The sequence below is a fragment of the Notothenia coriiceps genome, unplaced genomic scaffold (assembly GCF_000735185.1).
Source record: "Notothenia coriiceps isolate Sejong01 unplaced genomic scaffold, NC01 NC01_scaffold00026424, whole genome shotgun sequence".
Taxonomy (NCBI): Eukaryota; Metazoa; Chordata; class Actinopteri; order Perciformes; family Nototheniidae; genus Notothenia; species Notothenia coriiceps.
Window position 1 is genome coordinate 1962657 of NW_011359125.1, and position 17223 is coordinate 1979879.

At 40.1% G+C, this 17223-nt stretch overlaps 1 protein-coding gene across 1 annotated transcript in view; it reads left to right on the forward strand.

Moving 5' to 3' along the window:
• The window catches only part of LOC104957131 (CUB and sushi domain-containing protein 3-like), a 196504-nt gene that overhangs the window by 173449 nt on the left and 5832 nt on the right, over window positions 1-17223 (forward strand). Inside the window, 9 exon segments of the mRNA XM_010784744.1 lie at window positions 1264-1289; window positions 1291-1450; window positions 3433-3627; window positions 4356-4529; window positions 6175-6348; window positions 6993-7166; window positions 9988-10173; window positions 11238-11411; window positions 16605-16787. Coding sequence (XP_010783046.1) covers window positions 1264-1289; window positions 1291-1450; window positions 3433-3627; window positions 4356-4529; window positions 6175-6348; window positions 6993-7166; window positions 9988-10173; window positions 11238-11411; window positions 16605-16787 — 1446 coding nt within the window.

The window sequence follows — 17223 nt, forward strand, 5'->3', positions numbered from 1 at the left end:
TATCCCATAGTAGAACGGAGTGTTATGAATGAGAACTATAGGTTACTGAGATTGAATGCTTCTTTGCATACACGTTGAGGCCGCATCCCATAGTGAGAAATCCTCACTTCATGTTACTCTGAGAACCTGGGGTTACGTAAGTAACCTATATCGTTGATCTGACTGATATGTGCAAAGGTCACTCTTAAATGTATTTAAATAATGGCATCCTAAAACAATAAGTTGAGAGTTCCTGAATGAAAAACTGTCCAAGAGATTATCACAATGTTCAGTCCCTGAATAATAGCATAAAATATCTATTTGAAATGTAATCAAGAAGTAAATTAAATGTACTGTCCCTAAAAAAAAACTTTGGGAGCTAATTTCTTATAAAATAAATGAGTGAATTGCCACCAACCATTAGCGAATAAGTTATCACATGAAGGTTTTTGATACTTTAGGTGTATCGGTCTGTCAACCGTACTGTAATTCAAATGTGCGAGGGCTCCTTAGGAATTCTGTTTAGTGTCTAATGTTGGGTTTGTTTGTTTTTCTAATTAAATGTTTTCTATTGGTTTTTTCTCATGTATTGGATTAAAAAAATTGACATTATTCATATGCACCTTTCAAACAAGGGAGAGTGGTTTAGAAACCCCATTGGAACAAGATAAAAATAAAAACACACGACAGGCAAATACTGCAGAATAAAAGCAAACAATGAAATACAGAAAGGGCATAACAATGAAACATGGTAAAAGATCACAGAATAAAACATAGAAAGTGACAGCTAGTTGGAAGGCCAACTCCTGGAATGAATATGTGTTTTGGGTTTCTAAAATGTTCTCAGAGCTTTCATTTCTTATACCTTTGGGTGGGGGAATCCCTGGTTTCATGCATTGTCAAAAAAAGGCAGAGAATATACGAGGCTGAAGCATTATATAAGCGATTAAGAGTTACAAGAGCCTTATAAAGAGTAAAAATAACACAAATATATATTCAAAAGACACTTAAAGCTAAAGGAATTGGGTTTATTGTCGACATGATTCAGAACGCTCAGCATCATTATTGTAAATGCATTTGGTGGGTGGGTAAAAAACGTTTTCCTAAGATTGTCAGTCGGCATAGTGTCCACTAAAATTTAAATTAATCAGCCTTATTGTTTTTAACATTTTCCAACAACCATGACTGTCAAGGAGAAAATGGTGGTCCTCTGAAAGATCTCCAGTATATGTGAGATGTTTCTTGCAACACATCACGTTCCAAGACCTTCCTCTCGCCTTGCAGCTGTGTCCTGTGGCGTACCACCGGCGGCCAGTGAACGGAGGTGTTGCTACTCGGATTACTCTTGTCGCCACGCGGGTGACCTAACTTCGCAACACATGGCTCACGGCTCTCCTCCAAAAGAAGCTGACGACCACAGTCTGCCAGCCAGACGGCACTGGAGCAACACAAACAGATCCCCGATGCATTGGTGTGGGGTGTTGGGGAGGAGAGAGGGTGATTTAGAGAGCGGGGTAACGCAGAACCCATCCGTTCCGGTTGACCATGGAAGATGAAGTTCAGAGTGAGGATAGGAAAACGAGTTATTGCAGAAAGCCCCGCGTTTGGAAAACTGACAGTTTGTTGGAGCGAAATAGAGTTTGAAAAAAAAAGCCAGTTTGAAAGACGTTTCCTTTGAACAGTCAGACCAGAGTTCAACAAACACCGTACTGTAATGTGGGGCTGTCATGGAATATGGACTGCAGTACCAAAAACATACCACGCGTTGTGGTTTCATCCCAGAAAAACTCGATACCATGGGCGCGGAAGGGGGGTGCTGAGGGCCCTGCAGCACCCCCTAGCAGCAGGCAGGGGGTGCATGAGCTCCTCTGTCTGAATTATTATTTGGACGGTTATTGCTGCTCCCGCTGTGCATAATCTTGTGTAATATGTAGCCAATAAATTCCACATTGTTGGTAAAATAATATTTTGGCCTGCCCCCGAATGTTTTTCTGTAGCCCCCCGGACAATTCTACTCATTAATATAATACATTAACCGTGCTTTACGTGACCCTCTTCAAGCACAGAAGGACGGCAGGAAATGTACAATTTCCGTGTTCGGAAATGCAACAGAGGAAACACCAGACCAATCAGAGGTTGCATGGAAATAAAAGTTGTGTTGTGTATTCAGTGTGTGTGTGTGTGTGTGTGTGGGGCAATAGCGCATTTAGTGTGATAGGGAGAGAGGGAGAGAGAGGGACCGGTGCTAACGGGGACCGTGATGTTAGCATCTGGTTAGCTAGCTGCACTAACGGACCTAAGGAGCTGTTTCCACAACAAGCTGGAGGAGAGTCCTCCAGACTGAGGGGCTCAGGTGAGCTAAAGGACTCCGAGTGTTCAAACGGTTTGGTCAAAAATTATTCAAAAGATTATTTCCGCGGCACACCTTCATATGATCATTATAGTTATAAAAAAAATAAGAGAATAAAGGAAAAACAGTTATGAAATACTATATGGCAGTAAAACAAGAATACAGTTTGAAAGAGGAGTGATTTGTAAAATATCCATAAAGAAAAAGAACATCTGCTTACAGTTGTGTTTCATCTGGGTGTTGAGAGATGTATCCATAGATCTCTTAATGTTGCTCTCAAAGTGCACCAGATTGATGCTTTTAACTTCAATATTTAAAAAAAATCTTCCCGGGGGAGCATCCCCCCGGACCCCCCTAGAGAAGGTGAGGTCCGCTCCCCACTCGTAAAAGATAGCACTTTACCCCTGCCTATATGCCGTGAGCTCATTATCGAGCCTTCATTGTAACAGTCGCGGGTTTACTGTGTGTTTGCGTGTCGGGAGTTTTTTTGTTCGTGCTCTATAGTGCCCGTAATAGTGTTCACTGGAGTCCAGCACCTCAGCACCCCCACTCAAAATACCTTCCCGCGCCTCTGCTCGATACTGTTGTGTAGTGTTAATAAGACGGATGGATGAAAGTGAGGGTAAAAAGTTTGGAAGAAATCTGTAGCTGGCAGGGAGTGAATGTTTTACATGCCAATGCAACTCCCCCAAGTTTGAAAGTCAGTGTAACTAGTGATTGACAACATTGTTTACTATTGAGACCAATGTGTATTCCCTGCTGTATACGTCTCTCACAGTCAAAAAAAGATGCAGAGTTTGTTTGAGACTCATTTGGATTTAACGAATGCCGGTTTATAAACAGCTTTCTTTTGGAACATTACATTAAATTCAGAAGTTTCTATTTACATGACATGGATTAGTCATTCTACTGATTAAGATGCTATTTCTGTTTCTTCAACACTGCTTGGTTGTTCTTTTTGTTAACAGGTTTGGACTTAGCAATGTGTGTACAGGGGATACAAAACAACATTAAAACAGAAGTCATTTCATTCTGAACATTCCTAACTCACAATGTCCACTCTCCTCCGCATCCCTTCTCTTGTGTCTCCTTTTTTGGCACAGTCATCATGTGCCCTAGTCTCAGCTCCTTCTCTCTGGACCATGGCAAATGGAGGATCGTCAACGGTTCGCACTATGAGTACGGAACTAAAATTATCTTCACCTGCAACCCAGGATTCTACCGCGTTGGCCCCGCCCACATCCAGTGCCTGGCCAATGGGGTTTGGAGCTGGAGAAGTGAGCGGCCTCGTTGTAGAAGTGAGTGACTTCTGTTTCAGCACTACATACAATCAGAGGAACACTTTTGGCTATACACATTCACTTCCATTTTTTTGCATAGCTTTATCATGAAAAATTAAACCACGGTGCATGATTTAATCCTAAACTGTATATATGTTTAATTAATTTCAGAGCAAAGATAGAATAACATTGAATGAATCTGATTTGATGATTTGTATTTAACACAATAAAAAAACCTATATATATCCTACATTAAAAGACATACCACACGTGCAGAGAAGCTAATTCACAGCAATGATCAACTTAATTATGCCCTTTTGTTTTTTTTACCTGTTCACCTTTCAGCCTAGAGCCTAGGCTAGATATTGTTTATTACCGGAGTTGGAAATAAACGTTCTTCTATGCTGCCATTGGAGCTGCATTTTGAGTAGCAAAAGAGCTGAATAGCCTGTGTAATGGAAAAAGGAAGTTCCAGCTTGCCTGATGAAAGATGTTGGTACAAAGGACAAACACCATCATTATCCTCCCCATGAAAAAGTACAGGTCACTCCTTTACCGCATTGAGGTCGGTAAGATGGGTGTAAATGGCTGTGTCTCCCATTGACTCTGAAGATGTAAGCCAATTCCAATCTCCTCCTTTCTGTCTTGTTTTCTCTCCCTCATTTTTCTGGCGTCTTGTTCTTTCATTATGTGCCTCCTCCATCTTCTTCCTCCTCTTATTTACAACAATGTTTGTCTTACTGCAGTCATTTCCTGTGGAGATCTGTCAACTCCTCCTAATGGGAAGAAAATTGGGACCCAAAATACATTTGGAGCATCAGCTATTTTCAGCTGTAACGTTGGCTATGTTTTAACTGGATCTACGGTTAGAGAGTGTCTCCTTTCCGGTCTCTGGAGTGGGATGCAGATTCACTGCCTAGGTAAGCAGGATCTTAACGTTACCTTAATGTTTAAAAAGGAAAGCCTTGAGCTGGGTCAAACACAGCTTGTGATGTTTTCAAACTGCATTATTTTTGGTTGGGCCAGAATGCCCAGACTAGAACCAGCAGAGGGTGGCTGCAATCAGTTATGTTGCCAATTGTATATAGTATATAGTACAATAAACTGAAAGATTCAACATTTGTTGTCGTCTGTTTCAACAATCACGTCGGTACTAAACGCTGCCAGTTTAGACTTACTTGCACACAGCAGGTTTTTTATAGACCAAGAAATCAAAAGGTAAAAATACTTTTTATTGGCACTACCTTTAGTTAATTGGAGCATATTGCTGTACAGTAAAGCCTCCGAGTGAGTGCGATTTGCTGTTTCTAAAATGTTAAACGTGAGAGCAGCTTTGGAGCCACAGCTGGCCTGACACTACGAGACTCTTGCCAAGCTGTACCACACTTTGAGCTGCTGTTAAGATATATAAACAAGCACATATGCCACAGCTAAGCTTACCACAGCTCATCTCAGCTCTGTACTGTTGAAGAAAATGAGACCTAGGTAATTACTTGGGCCGCATTCAAACCCACGCAGCAGCAGAATGCGATGGTCTCCCTGGCAGATGCAGTAGTCCGTTTATCAACCCTGTGGCGGCAGCACTCTGCACTGCAAACTCCACTCAAGATTGGCTCAGTTCATTAAAAGAAGGGCACCTCTCTCTTGTTTAGTAATATGACATTCAGGGTTAACCTAGCCAGGGACCTCCCGGTACACTGCAGTCGCCTACTTCAGCAATATCTTCGTAGAATCCCTCTGCTCTCAAGTGTAGTGTGATAATAAAATGCTCGGCTGAGTTTCTTGGTGCACGAGTGAATTAGGGAAATCAGGCTCACAGTCAGTGGCAATTTCCCAGGTTTTAAGTGGCAGTGGAAATCTCAGCAAGAATCCTTCTCTCTGAAAGGCATTTATTTAGCTGAAGGTAATATGATTACGTTCTTCAGGGAGTTTCACGTGTGTCTCTTTCTTCTGTAGATGAGAAAAGCTGAGTTATCAAACTTCAGAGAAGCTAAACCCAATACAATTTTAGAAAAAATAATTCAGAGATAATGAGCTGAAAAATGCTTTCCAAATCCAATATGTTTCATCAATTTTGTTTGCTGGCATTTTAATTCCAAGACCTTTTAAGTTACCCGGTTCCTCATTTCATTTTATAATACAGTTGTCAAAATGCAAAGTTATTCAAACATGTTAACGCAGTTAAAATTGTGTTTCTAGCCTGCAACTATCCTCCATCGGTTCAGCGGACCACACTGCAGGCTATTATTTGAATAACACTTGAAAGCTTAACTTAAGTATTGCACCACAGGACTGATCAGCTACGATTACTCTTGGTGATTTGTGATGCAAAGTAAATTTCATCTGGTGCAAAAAAGAGATCCCCACATAGGCAACAACTGAATCTTGTTCAAAAAGCAGAGTGTTATTTATACCTTACACCACGGGCATTACAGTATGTGTACTTTCTTTTCCTGGTCTCCGTTTCCAAAACAAATGTGATCTTGTTGAAATATATTAGATGGGTTATCATTAAGCAAAAAGGCAATAACAAATGTTTACGATGCTGCATGTTCTTCCCCGCAGCTGGTCACTGTGGCGTTCCAGAGCAGATTGTAAATGGGCAGGTGATTGGGGAAAACTTTGGTTATAGAGACACAGTGGTTTACCAATGCAACCCCGGATTCCGGCTCATTGGCTCCTCAGTACGGATCTGCCAGCAGGAACATGGCTGGTCTGGACAGCTCCCAGTTTGTATCTGTAAGTACTTTAAAACCAATTCTCACTGCCTGATTGACCGCACCTGGGAAACTGTATTTTAGCCGAGATTCCCAACTTACCCTTCAGATACAAAATAGCTGATGGAGGGTGTTGCTTTTATCATTCCCGGATTTTAATTAGCTTATTATGTAAGGGAGCTTTGAATATGTAAATGTGAATTCACAATAAAGAAAGGGATACTACAAAATGTGAGGGTTTAATTGCAATGTTTAAAATAATTCTAATGTGTAATCAATGTTAAAAAGCTTCCTGCAATTCTCAAAGTTTCCTGCACCTTTTAGTTTGAGAAGGGCTCAAGCCTATAGTTGGTACACATCTTCACAATGGGATTTACCTTCCCCCAATCCAAATCATGTCTTGATTCTTAATTACCCTCTTGTTCTTTGAGGTTAATGATATGGTAATGATATTCCTATGATAGTTGTCACTGTATGTCACCTATCGATCATGATTATTGAACTTTGTGTCCCTCCCTTATTCTCCCCCTCTTTACACACTTTCTATATATTCCACCCCTCCCTTTACCTCTTCTCTGAACCCATTCCTCGCTGCCTTTCATTTTTCATCCTCCTATCTACATAATTTTTCTTGACACATCCCCGGGTGATGCGTGTCAACTTCAGCTGTCACATGTGGCCACCCCGGTAGTCCCATATATGGCCGCACCACGGGCGATGGCTTCAACTACAACGATGTGGTGCGCTTCTCCTGCAACAAAGGCTACACCCTTGAAGGGCCCTCCACCGCTCAGTGCCAGGCCAGCCGCCAGTGGAGCCGGCAGCCACCAACATGCCGAGGTAAACTCCAGCCACAGTGCCCCTGCAGATTAGATACATGATTGGCATCTGGATTGACTTAAAGTATTAGAAAGATGCAGATGTATCCTGACGGTTGAACTAAAAAGATGCTTTTCTCTGCCAGCATGTTCAGCTGAGGCTCAATCTGCAGACATTGCCTCAGGAGGCAAGACAGACAAGAATCCAAAAATAAAAAGGCTAAATTGACTGCAAGAATTTGGAACCAGCATCATATTATTATGCACACCGCTAACTTTCAGCAATGATCCCTCTCTGATACCTCTGATTATCACTAAAGCAGAGTAATGTTTGGTGACAGAAGCCACTTCTGTCTAATTCTGCTCCTGTGATCAGGCTAGTCCTCAGTGGAGCAGGAAGCTGCCAGCGAGCGGGAGTAGGATCCAGCCTTGGAACTGAATGAAATGGCTTTTGCAGGTGCTTTGTGATGCTTCAGGAATCAGAGGCTAGGATGACCACAAGAATCCAGCAGCCAGCAGATGTATCATGATCATTCAGGAATCAGCAGCCTGTATCTGCCAGCATGCGCAGGCATAGACACAGAAGCAGAATTGATAGAAATTGTGTCCACATATCTATTGATTTAAATGAAAAAAATCCCTCTTTTCCAGTTTTCAGAGTACAGCATTAGGTAGCAACATCTGGAACCCTTTCCTCAGAGCGAAAGCAGAAAGACAGCTATAACGAGCTTGCAGCAAAATATATCGAAAGGGAAGAGTAAATTGGGAATTGTTTCTACATTTTCTCTGCTATTTTTTTTTACCAAGAGGCTTGCTGCAAGGAGAAATTACTTTGAAGGCAAGAAAGCTCACAGTACATTTAGTGGAAGCCATCTTATTAGGACTGTCGGTTGGCGGCTGTGTTTCAGTTGTGTCCAATTGTAGTGTGCCCAGGTAGTCCTCATTAGTGCTGTGTTTACAATCAACCATTGTCCACATATTTTTCTGTGAGACCACACGAGAGGAAAGTGTACTTGTTTGCCAAATATTGTTTTGACAGTTTGACAATATGTTGCTGTATTTTCTACTATTAATTTACATTATATTCCCCATAATAAAATGACAAAAGAGGTATATCGATAGTATGATGGAAGCTATTTAAAATATAAATGATTAAAAAATACCTTCATATATGCCTTTGAAAAAGTCTCCAGCTTTGGACAGATATGTACTGTATTGCAGTGCTAAGATGTGGTAATGTACTGTAGGTGCATGTCACTTGGAAATGATATAACACAAGGTAACAGACAAAGAAGCAATAATTGAAATGCAATTAAAGAAGTGCCTTTAAGAGAGATCCATTGTGGCTTTAATTGGTCTGCTACCTCTGGATCTAGTCTGCCAAGGCTAGATTTGCCAGACTTTGCCCATTTAAAGATACCTCTCCTCTTGGCATGAGGTTTTTTTGGCAGTTGGATGTGAAGAGAGAGACACAGTTTTCATTACTGTGAATAGCCCTGTAGAGACAGACCTGGTAAAACATCAGATGAGTAAAATTGTATTAAACTGTCATGACTCCCTTTTTTCAAAACATGTGTTTGTTCCCAATAACAATTTCTCACTGTATGCCAGCTTTTTCCACACATTTGCATTATTGATTTAACTTGATGTTGCTCTGAACTTAATTTCACCCTAATCTACTTTTAGCTGTCTAAACCACTCTGTCAGCAGTATGGTTTTAGAGTCATCTACTGCTCCCTTTAAATGGATGCTTGTGAATGTGTAACAATAGATGTGCCTTTGTTCTTTTGTTTTAAGGAGGAAGTGTTAGGTATCATAACTGAAAAGTGAAAACACTTAAAAATAGCCTGGACTCACTCGTCTCCATGTTTATAAACAGAGAGAGCATATAAACAGTTCTATATTTAACTCGAGAATAAACATGCCTACAGATAGCATTTATGCAAATGAGGAACCAACCCACAACAATGGTGCTGGTGGTAGTTAATTAGGCAGAAGGACACATGACTGTGCCAGTATGTGTTATGTTTTCAGTGCAGTATATGCCATGTTGGGGTATAATTATAATGACAGAATATATTTTGCCTAGATACTGTTAACTTGAAGCGTACAGTATATGTGATTGACTATAGATATTATATAGGCATAGGCAAATTGCACAAAAATCATCTGAATACTACAGTATGACAAACCCTTTACAGTTAAGTCAAAGAAAATGTAATAGTATATAGTAACAGCGTTTAGTCAAATGTTATTTTTGCTATATTTAATCTGCTTCTGTGCAGTGGTTATGTCTGCAACATGAACATAAGTGCATTAAAACCTCATTCACAAAGTTGATTGTACACACATTATTCATTAGATGAATATTGCCAAGAAGTGAATATTCACTTTGGCTCAATATATTTTATTTTACCATACATTAATGTATATAGATGATTCAATTCAATTATCAATAAACACCATACCTAATTGATATGTATGAAATGTGCCAGAAACTGTTCTACTAAACATTATTACAATAAAACCGCAAGCTTATTAATAAAAGATGAATAAATGATACTGAATCCACGAATAGACTTCCAGACTCCATCAGAGCTACAGGAATAAAGACCTTTTTTCATCATTGAGTTCTCAAGTAATCATGCTATGCCATTCTAACAGTAATTTTCCGGAAACTATGTTAGAAACGTCTGCCTCTGTCTAGCCTGAAATATCTTTGCAGTTATAAAAAACAATTTGACTGCTGTCAGTATTCTGATGTCTGTATTCTCCCATAATGACATTCACTAATTATATGACTCATGATGGCTTAACTGTATTTTGTTGTATCTTTCGTTCAGTGGTAAACTGCACAGATCCAGGTATCCCTGCCAACTCTATCCGGGAGAGTAAGATTGAGCACGGTAACTTTACCTTTGGCAGCGTGGTGTTCTACGACTGTAACCCAGGATATTACCTGTTCGGATCATCGGTGCTCACCTGCCTGCCGGTGGGCCACTGGGACAAACCTCTACCAGAATGTATCGGTACAGTGACTACTTAAATATTTCCTAAGCACTGAACTGGCAAATGATGTTATCAACAGTGTTTATCTTTCCTTTTCCTGTGCACTGTTATGTTATTATGTCATGCACTTTAAAGGGGGTGCAAATACAAAAAGTAAGAGAAGTTACTCTCTCGTTTGAGAGTCTACAACCTTGTTTGTGTCCTTGTTTGCTGTGGAGTTTGAAGGGTACAAGCTAAATGCTGTGGGTGAGAGCATCTGTGTAATGTTTGATGCCCCAATGGCTTATGCTTCTGTCACACTGTGCTTAATTGAGAAATGGGGGAAACTGACATTGGGCCAGTTTTTCAGGCAATAGCAAATATTCTCTAAAAACCATGATCCTAAACTAAAACAACAACCATCAATAAATTGTAGGGGTTATCAGAGGTTGTAATGTCGCTCTCAAATATCTGGTCCATTGTGGGCTCTTCTTTTGGACAAAGCCGGCAACATTAATTACCTATTTCTAATGGAAGTGATCTAAAGTAAAGGGCAACACTTTGCATGCAGGCTCAGAAAGCAAATTCATTTCATGGAAGAGAGATGACGCACAGTATTTACTTTATCAAACAAAATTGCAATTAAAAAGAGACACAGGAGTGTCTGTCTCAAATGTTTATTCACCTCCCCAGGCGCCACTGACTCTTTGTTAAGAAATTAGTACAACATTATAGAAACTTCCTTTGCATTATGAGACTAAGGTGACTGAGAACACCCACAAACATGCAAAGTTCAGAAGAATAATCAAGAAGTACAGAAAGCAATTTTCTATATGAATTTATTCCTGAAAAAATCCATTAGGCAATTTATTAAGTAAAAAACAATATTACTTCAAGTTATCTTTTTATTTTAAAATGTCCGTTTCAAGTATTTTTCAACACATGCTTCTCTAAGCTTCCAATATTGTAGATTTAACTTACATGTTACAGGAGTGGTTTTTAGTTTAGGTTTTTTGGTGAAGCATCAAGCCATAGAGTCACGCAACAATAATCCATTCACTTATCCATCGATAATCTGATCTCCTCTCCTCACTCTCTCATGCAGAGGTGGACTGCAACCACCCAGGTGCACCCCCCCACGGAGTGATGAGCGGCGAGAAGTTTACCTTTGGCTCCATGGTGCGCTACTCCTGCTCTGGCGAGCGCCTGCTCATAGGAGACTCATCCCTCACCTGTCAGCTGAACGGACACTGGAGCGGTCCCCTGCCCCACTGCTCAGGTACACACACACACAACTATAGTCATGCACATAGACAAGCATTCCTGCACACATTCACACAACAAAACATAGGTCTCCCTCTTTAACTCTTCCTTATAAAATGAATATCTGAATTATATAAGGTTTGTATCCTTTCATCTGAACGCAGTCTGTGTTTGCCTCACAGAGGTTCTCCAAATGAATGTCGAGTTGTGTGTACCCAACCACATTAAAACCTATTTTCTCACCTACCTCTAGTGATATCAAGCCACACAGATAGTTCTACTTCTATTTGCCCAGGCTTTGAGATATCTTTGTCTGAGATTACTTTCATCACCCCCAATGTCTTAGAGTTTAATGGAATTGTTAAGGAGCCACAAAATCATTTTTTCTCAGAAACAATACCCCAAATAATTACAAACTGCAACAGTTTTCATGAGGACTTTTTTGTGTGATATAAAGAAGTTATGTTAACAGAACTCTGTGGATGAGACGGTCTAATCAGGACACGCATTCTGGAGAGACAAGTTGCTGTTGAATTGTTAAAAAGTCATTTCTCAATGCTGCAAGTACCATAACCAAAATTCAATTGATATTCATTGTTTTAGAGCCAGAGCTGTATTAGTGCCAGGAATATTGTTTTAAATAAATCTGAAAACAAAACAAAACTGTATGCCTAGATAGTAAACCCCACGCCACCATGGCAAAGTGCTTTGGAGTCCTGGCATCCTGGGATATTTGGTTAGAGTCTGTGTGGAGTTCAGAGCAAACTAGCAGAGGATAGTATTCAGCCAACTAAGCCAATGTACTGCCCTCAAACTGGAGCTCTTAGAGAATAGTTTTTGTAAATTGTACCTTCAAGCCAAATAAATTAAGAATTATTGTCCAGAAATGCATCTACAACAACATTTCCAGCATTTCACTTTTCTGCATTTGGCTGATGAATTGTAGAAAAAGTACACACTACCAAACATCCCAAAACCCATCCTAACTATTCAAAAATAGTTATGAATTGATACCTCAGCCCAACATTATGTGTAAACAAATGTTTATTCCTGCATAAACAAATAGTGAGAGATATAACCTAAATGCAGACTTGAGCAACTAAAAGTTTAAACAGAGTTATTTTGCGCCCGGTATTTACGTGTAGTACATTTAGTTGCAGAATCTTCTCTGCAGAAATACTAACTTCCCTCCTTAATCCCCTCTGTTCTCTTCCCTCTCATCACACTTAAGCAATCCTGACCATTTAAGTGGATTCACTTTACTGAATGTTCGCTTGGTTTGTTCAACTCACTGACCCAGAAGTTATGTTTGTAAGCAGACTTGTATGACAGTGTTTTTTACTTTAAAAGGGCTGCATCTCTACTCACCTTCAATATTTTGTATTTCCTGAGACAGTTGGAAAGTTGTAAGGAAGGAGTAAAGCAAGACTCCTTGGAGATTAAGGTGGTGCGCATGATTGCAGAGGCTCAATTCAGAGCAGTCGGAAACGTTGTAAAAGATAGAAATAGTTACAGCGAGAGGTTTTGGTGAATATTTCTTGCCTGCCTAATTATCTGCAGTGTACAGCCTAATAGTGGGTTTTAGTCCTGAAATTATAGCTCTAGAAACTAATAAAGCATGTCATTATAATGCTTATGGTGAAAATAATGAGGGTTGCAAAGTATATGTTTCTTCAGCCAAGTCTCTAAAAGCTATTTCTCATCTCTTATGAGAAGATTGGATCAGTGCCCCGCTGTTATGACAAACTAGCATGTTGCAAAGTGATCATTTTCAATTTTGTATTATAATGTATTTCATCTCTCAGTGCAAGCTGTATTATCAACATGACCTCTGCTTGTCTGCGGAAATCCAGCCAAAAAACTCTTCAACATGAGCAAACTAGATTCAGTGCGTTAAATGTAAGTTCCAAACCCTAATCAGCATCTACTTATCACTTGAAACGTTGGATCAGTAAAGCCAACATCAATCTGTTCCCGAGTATTTAAATTGTCAAAGACTGTTTAGTAGTAAACCCCTGTGGAGGAATGTTTGCTGCAGAAAGAGTCTTGGGCCAGTGACCATAAGATGTATCATTATAATGACGCAGTGACTTACCAAGCTAAAGGAAGAAGATGTTCTGAGATAACCTATGGAAGACTGTACTTAGCCTTTTTTACATCCAACCCGATCACAAAAATACAACTTCTGTAATCCTGTCCTTCTGATTGTTTTAAACAATAACAGGCAGTTTTAAGGAATCAAGACTGATCAGTGATGTTATGAACATATCAATTGCAGATAAAGTACATAATTAAAGAAGTTAGTATGTTTGTTACACAGTGTAATATAATATTGATATTGTTGTAGGATATATGTGATGGTAAATCCATTATAAAGTACATTTGAGTAGACACTTAGGGTAAAAATGCATTGTTCTCAAATTGCGACACATGATTGTACTCTATCATTGCTCCGGATAAGCCAAACAATCTGCATTTTATAGAATTATGAAACCTACTTGGATCACTTCATCAGTTTGAGGCTTGACTAATTCACATTCATTGCAGTAAATACAGTATATGTTTCAGCTGTACCAGAAACTGGAAGCACAACACACAAGTTCGTTTTTTGCTTGCAGGAACAAAAGTATTGCTGCAGCAAATGCCTGGAGAGTTTTAAATAAGTGTGATGTATATGTTAACACCTAGATTTCACAATCACATTAGCACAAACTTCTGCGATGATGAAATTAGAACTCTCGTGTTAGCACAATAAGGAAAAGGACGCTCTAAGTGTTAATGTGTTCTTAAATGCTTGTATAGTCAAGTTTATTTGCAGAAAGGTTGCTACGCAGTCTATATACAGCCTTATCAACAGGATAAGACAAATATTTAAATGCTACATTTGTATTCTCAGTAAGTGTTCATCACCAATAGCAACACAATCATTTGGGCTACGGATTCCTCAGAAGTCAAGCCCAGCATCAGCAACAGTTCTAACCATCCATGCATCTATCCTTCCTCTCATCTGTCCTCCTTCCTTAATTGGTAAGAGGGGGCTTAAAAATGCTTGCGAAGCCATTCCCCCTTTGTGCTCGTCCGTTGCATGGCTGATTTGAAAGCCTTATTATTTCCTCACAAAGGCAGCCTGGTGAACGGACATTAACTGAAATTCAAACCAAATTCACCACCATCCCAATTAGAGAGATTATAGCTGTCACATCGCATGCCGAGCCGGGCTGCCTTACCTAACTGAAGGAGACTAATGAAGTACCGACAGCTGCTGTGACGCATACACACACATACAGTATACAGTATGCACTCACAAGTGGACATGCGTACACATACGAAGGCAACAGATGCAAACTAAACATGCACTTGCACAGACAAGTATTTGCAAGTACATGAACCGAGCGACGGGCTCTCACATTCCTCAAGCACATTCTCTTACAGACACTCAGAAATGTGCAGCACAAAGGTAGGCAACATTACACGTAGTTGCGCACACACATTGATTGCTAAACACAGCCACACACAAACTAATCATCTCTAGCTGCGAGCTCCTGACCTGACAAATCCAGTTTGTGCACATGAGAGCAGTGGGATGCGTGTACTGTATGAGATACGGGCTCTGTGTTTGTGCAGTAAGGCTTTGTCAACAAGTTCAGTATTACTGAAGCTCTCTATAGACTGAGAGCGGCAAGAAATGATGCAGGGGTGTGTGCACAACTCAAGGAATAGGATCTCTCCGCCAACAATGCAGAGATCCTTCACATACAGAACTGTACAGACGGCCTCAGTGATCCCTCTGTCTGCCTATCTTCATTTCTGTTTTGTCTTTCTATCTTCTGTCTATCGGTTTTCCTTTGATACTCTGTCTTCTGATGCCAAAAATGTTTCTCTTTCTTCCGTTTCATTTCTGTGAGAGAGTGGAAGCAGTGGTAGAAGTGGCAATGGTTGTTATGTGCCAATCCATTTGATTTGAGGGTGTCACCAGTAATGCAAAACCAAAAACCAATATTCACCTTTAGAGACTGTTGTTAAGGGTTTGTCGATCCTTTATATGTTCATATTTTCCAATAGTGGTTACTTAAGATTGCCATTTGGAAATTTGATCTCTTCAGAAGTTTTAGAGCTTTACATCTTTTGCAGGCAATAAAGTTAAAACTAAGTGGATAAAAATGTCTTCAGTATGAATATTCTATTTCATGGAAGAAAATAAATAAATGTGTATATACTCTATATTTAATAGCAATGTCTCCCCTATTCAAATGCTTGTCCCTGTGTGTGTCGAGGAATGCGACTGAACAAGTGTGTGTGTGTGCTCGGGGCCCATCAATTAAAAAAGATAATGTCGTGGGCTAGATTCTTGGAAAAGAGACGGCAGGCTGTTGCTGAATAACTGGGCTTGACATGCGGACATTGCTCCACAAATCTGTAAATGCACAGTAGTATTCAGGTTTTCAACATTATTTATCATAACACATTTAGTTATGGATGTAATTTAGTTTCAAGGGCTTAAATAGTGGCATAGGAACAAATGGGGATCACTCCATTAGTCTTTGATATACAATGGAAATGGCATAAAACTGTCGGTAGTTTAGGCATCACTCTGACTCCATAATTGCCTTCTTTCTCCTTTCCTTTTGCTCAAATAAAGAATATATCCCAACTTCTTTGACTGATCGGTGATGGCACTAACGGGGACATGAGTAAATAACTTTACAAGAGATACAGCATCTTTTTTGTGTGTAAATGTATAGATGTGAAAGACACTTTAAGTTCTGTATGTTCCCTCTCTGAACAAATACAGGAGAGATGATTCAGGATAATGAAAAAGCATTTGGCCTCAGAGGTCAAACTGTGTTCATCATTTCTCATAACCACAGCTGGTTGCCTTTGAATGCTGGCCCTGCTGTTTTTATGGACAGAAAGCTCCTGGTGTCAAAGCAGTGAAATGTATTGTTCCTCCAGGTTGTTGGCACAGTAACAACTGCTCATTGGTACATTGTGTGTTTTTTATAGCTGCTTCCTGTAGGTCTCAAAAGATGTACAGTTTTAGTTCAAGTCCTCTGTAGTGTTCCTCTCCTTGACAGGAACACTGCGTTGTAATTCAATGCTATAGCAACTTAAAAAGGGCCAATCTTTGGACTCACATAGACAGCTAGAGTGGATGGCATCTTCAGTCTCTCGCTTTCATTGCTCTTTGTTTGGTTATCTCCCATTGCAGGCGACTCAGCAGGCGCCTGTGGGGATCCTGGCACGCCTGCCCATGCCAGCAGAGAGGCAGGAAATTTCAAAGTGCGCAGCAAGGTGCGCTTCACCTGTGCCGTGGGACATACACTCTACGGGTCTGCAGAGAGGATCTGCTTCCCCAACGGGACCTGGTCCGGGCGACAGCCGTTCTGCAAACGTAAGAGAAATCTTTGAAATGGGTCTTTGATGTTAAGGATGATTCATCAGAAGAGGGGGGAAGAAACTCCCTCTGTAGGGGGCTTTGGGATTTTAGCCTTTGCAGACCACAAACATACACAACACACTACAGGAAAGGAAAAACAGAAGGGGAAAAAAGCATAATAGTGCCTCTTTAAACCTTATTTATACCAGTTACATTTATTTTGAGTATCTTTATAATTTATTTAGTGGGAATGCTGTTAACAGCATTCCAACTAACTGTTCTTCTACGCACGAAAAGTTTATTATTATTCCGCCGGGTTAAATACCCTACGATAGGACCTTAATACTTTAATTACTTACTTCTCCTTCATTTATCGTTAGCTAAGGGCTCTCGACGTTGCGAAACTTACAAAACCTTGCCTTCAAAAGACGCTACAAGTACCCTCCTCTTT